Below are 3481 nucleotides of genomic sequence, written 5' to 3'. Positions count from 1 at the left end.
TAATTTTACGACAGTTCAAGCGTGGTAAAATCATCGCCCAAATGCTTTTATTTATTAAGATAGCCGATTCCATATTCCGAAATACTGATTTCGATGGAGACGGTTTGAGAAATGACGTTGCATTCACTGTTGACAAAATTACTATACTCGAAAGTAAAAATGATTCCGAACTACTCTTCGGCACAGAGACTAATGACTACAAAATATTTCTACAGAACTTATCCAAGTATCGTCATCCGTATTGTATGTTAATCTGCTTCAGTCACAGAGATTTCTGGAATTACTCGCAATGCGCAGTTTCCAAAGTCAACAAGATTGGAGGAATCTGTTCTGATTCCAAAGCATCGGAAAGTATGGATAACGTCGGTTTTATTAGCAATTTAGAAAATAATGAAATTATTCCGAGATTTAGAATACCGTTAAATTTAGTTCATCAATTGGGACACGCATTCGGTTGTCACCACGATCCCGAAAATAATCGATTTTGTAGTCCCGGAGATATCGATCCGAAACAAGGCAATTATATCATGCACCCGAATATATCTTATGGTGTGTTTCAAAATAATTGGCAGTTTTCTACTTGTTGCAAAAATACGATAAAGAATTTCTTTAGAACATCAAGTAAATTTTGAAATTTATTCCAATTTATTTATTTATTTTTTATTTTTTAAAAAAATAAACAATTCTTTATCTTGCTAAATTTTAAATTTACTTTATCAATAGAACTATATATTTCTATTTTTCTAATTAGGAATAAAGAATTGTCTAATGAGAAGAGAATTATCGACTTGTGGAAATGGAATCGTAGAAGAAGGAGAATCGTGCGACTGCGATTCTTCGGCAGAAAACTGTACAGCTGTTGAAAAATGTTGTACACTTAGTGTACAATCATCGCGGTGTACAGTGAGAGAGGGAATGACTTGTTCTCCTAGTAAAGGACAATGCTGCGACGATAATTGTAATATTATTGAATCTGACAGAAAACGGAGGTGTTTCAGTAATATGGAATGCTTTAACGTTACCACAATTTGCGATGGAGTTTCTGCATTTTGTTCTGCAGTGAAACAACCGGATGGTACGCCTTGCAGACAAAATTCTGGAACGTGTAATAAAGGACTATGCAACAGCAACGTCTGTCGCGATCACAATATGAAACTTTGCCAATGTAAGAGCAGTCGTTTCGAATGTCACATTTGCTGTAGGAATGAAACGAGTAGGTGCCAAACTGCTAAAGACTTGCAGTTTTTTCCATCCAAGAACGAATTCTACGTGAAAATGCCTGGAACTTTTTGTAATAACGAACACGGGCTGTGTACTAGGTATGTGTCTGCATAGGATAAATTCATAGAATTCTGTATTATTGTATCCTTATATGACAATTTCATATTTCTAAATTCATAATTCTTTAAGGTTTTCTAGTGTTTAAACATGTTTTATTAAAAATATACAAGTTTTTAAATATGAAGAATTTCTAATTTATGGGAATTACTAAAGACGTTAATCATAATTATGAAATATCAAATGTGATAATTTTAATTGAGTTTTAAAAATTGACAAACAAATTTTTTAAAAAACATTGAAAATGGAAGAAATGATTTTAAATTATTTAAAAAAACTCTGTTTGTGCAGAGGTAATGAATGGCCGTTAACAATTACAAGAAAGAACAATTGGGACAATTAAGAACAATTGTGAAAACGGTGTAAGCGGAAATTTCGAGGTGGTCGGTGGCTCGTTCACGCCCGTTGTAAACAAAGCTTACGAACTTGCAACCAATACTCCCGGAAAGTTGTTGTAAAAGCTTTTGACAATTGCAATCTGTAAATAGAGTTAGAAAGCCTAATCAAATTGTTATTTTTTTCACATGTGTCTGTTAGCTTTTAACACCCGATTCGGCCTATCAGTGGACAAGCAATTCGGTTCCCTGAACACTGGGAGTTCGGTTATAGGTTTGCGCCTCGCCAGTACGTGCAGTTTTTCGTGTTTTATCCGCGTCTGTAACGCCTGAATAGAAGTCAATTACTTTCCTTAAAAAAGACCTTTCGGAAGGCCTTCCATTTACACAGATCGCCGAAGTGTTGCGTTGCCGTAACTTAACTAAACAAACACCCATTTCAAATTATCACATTTCATAATAAAGTTTTCTTTATATTTAAACTAGCTGTTATCCGCAACTTCGTCCGCGAGGATTTTGCAAGCAAACCCCATTTATATTCAGTATTTCAACAACTATAGTATTTGTTATATAACACCTACCGCTGAGAATTGCTGAGAATCAAACGAACTATTTTCAATTTGATCAATTTTCTGGAACGTTTACAATCATTATGTAATCGAACCAATATGCAATAACAAATTCGAATTTAAAACGGTTCGAACATTTGGTTAAAAAATCGAAATGTATAAAAATATTTATAACAATGTCTGAAATCTTATCAATTTAATACACCTAATTACTCAATGAAAACTAAACGTAAAAACAAAAAATCGCATTTAAAATAGTACAGTAAAAACCGTTCTTCCGGTTAAGCCTTAATGCACTCCCTCTCCCCTTGCGGGGAATCTCTTCTTAGTGTGCGTTTTCATGACATACCCTAATTGTGTACCAAATTTCACCTCTTTAGTTTCAGCGGTTTGCTCTGGGCGATGATGAATCATCACTCAGTCAGTCAGTCAGGACAAGTAATTTAGATTACAGTAATAGATTAGTGCACTATTAGATTTAATTTGATTCAAGTTGAACAGTTACTTAACGTTTGTATATTTTCTTCCAGAAATGGATCTTGCGTACGCAAAACATTATGGAGTATGTATGACATTTGGAATTATCTCACACCTGTACCCTTTGTAATATTTATTATTGTTGCAGTATTTTGTTTTCATAGTCATGAACACAAAAGAGTGAGTATAGAGTTGTTGATAAAAATGCAGCGTTTAAAGGAAAAAAATAAGAAACCAATGAAATGGAAGATAATAAAGAAACGAAAGAAGAGAAGAAAGGATGTCTAAAAATATACACATTAATTTTACGACTTACCTATGGTTATATTTGAATTATAGGAGACCTTAAGTAATGTAGACCACATGAAATACCATTTTCTTATCAATGTAATTTCATTCTGTAATGTTTCGACTGGTTTTAATGATTAACGTGTCTTTATGTAATAATTTTAAGGAATATAAAAATGAATATTAGTCTTTAAGAACAACTATTTAAATTACGAACATTTAAATAAATCAAAAGCTTTCTAAAAGTAAATTTTGGTATTTGATGAAGTTTAATGAAGGTAAATTTAATGAAGTTTGTCCTGATACGGACAAACTTCATTAAATTTTAGATGGCCGACTTTTACGGAGCCATTTCGACTCTCTTTTAGGCTCAAATGCTGTATTTAGGGATTGCAATCCAGCAGTGTTTTTAAATTAATCCAGCTGGATTTTTGCTTGACCAACATCATTCCAGCTGGATCCAGCGCGGATCCA

General features: G+C 33.3%; 1 protein-coding gene across 4 annotated transcripts; it reads left to right on the top strand.

Moving 5' to 3' along the window:
* Window positions 1-17: 17 nt before the first annotated feature.
* On the top strand, window positions 18-3215 carry LOC111615624 (disintegrin and metalloproteinase domain-containing protein 10-like). Of its 4 annotated transcripts, none has more exons than XM_023357040.1 (4): window positions 18-351; window positions 430-621; window positions 752-1319; window positions 2773-3215. In XM_023357040.1, the coding sequence occupies exons 1-4, from the start codon at window positions 42-44 to the stop codon at window positions 3005-3007; spliced, it is 1305 nt and encodes a 434-aa protein (XP_023212808.1). In that variant the 5' UTR covers window positions 18-41; the 3' UTR covers window positions 3008-3215. The 4 variants fall into 4 exon arrangements, with proteins under 4 accessions (XP_023212808.1, XP_023212807.1, XP_023212809.1 ...); XM_023357039.1 differs by having other exon boundaries at window positions 18-621; window positions 2773-2804; window positions 2868-3215; XM_023357041.1 differs by having other exon boundaries at window positions 18-621; window positions 2773-2804; window positions 2884-3012.
* Window positions 3216-3481: the final 266 nt, after the last annotated feature.

Source organism: Centruroides sculpturatus, unplaced genomic scaffold, assembly GCF_000671375.1.
Source record: "Centruroides sculpturatus isolate CEXI.00-Female unplaced genomic scaffold, Cexi_2.0 scaffold2481, whole genome shotgun sequence".
In the NCBI taxonomy this organism is placed as follows: Eukaryota; Metazoa; Arthropoda; class Arachnida; order Scorpiones; family Buthidae; genus Centruroides; species Centruroides sculpturatus.
This window is presented reverse-complemented; position numbering and strand designations above follow the sequence as displayed.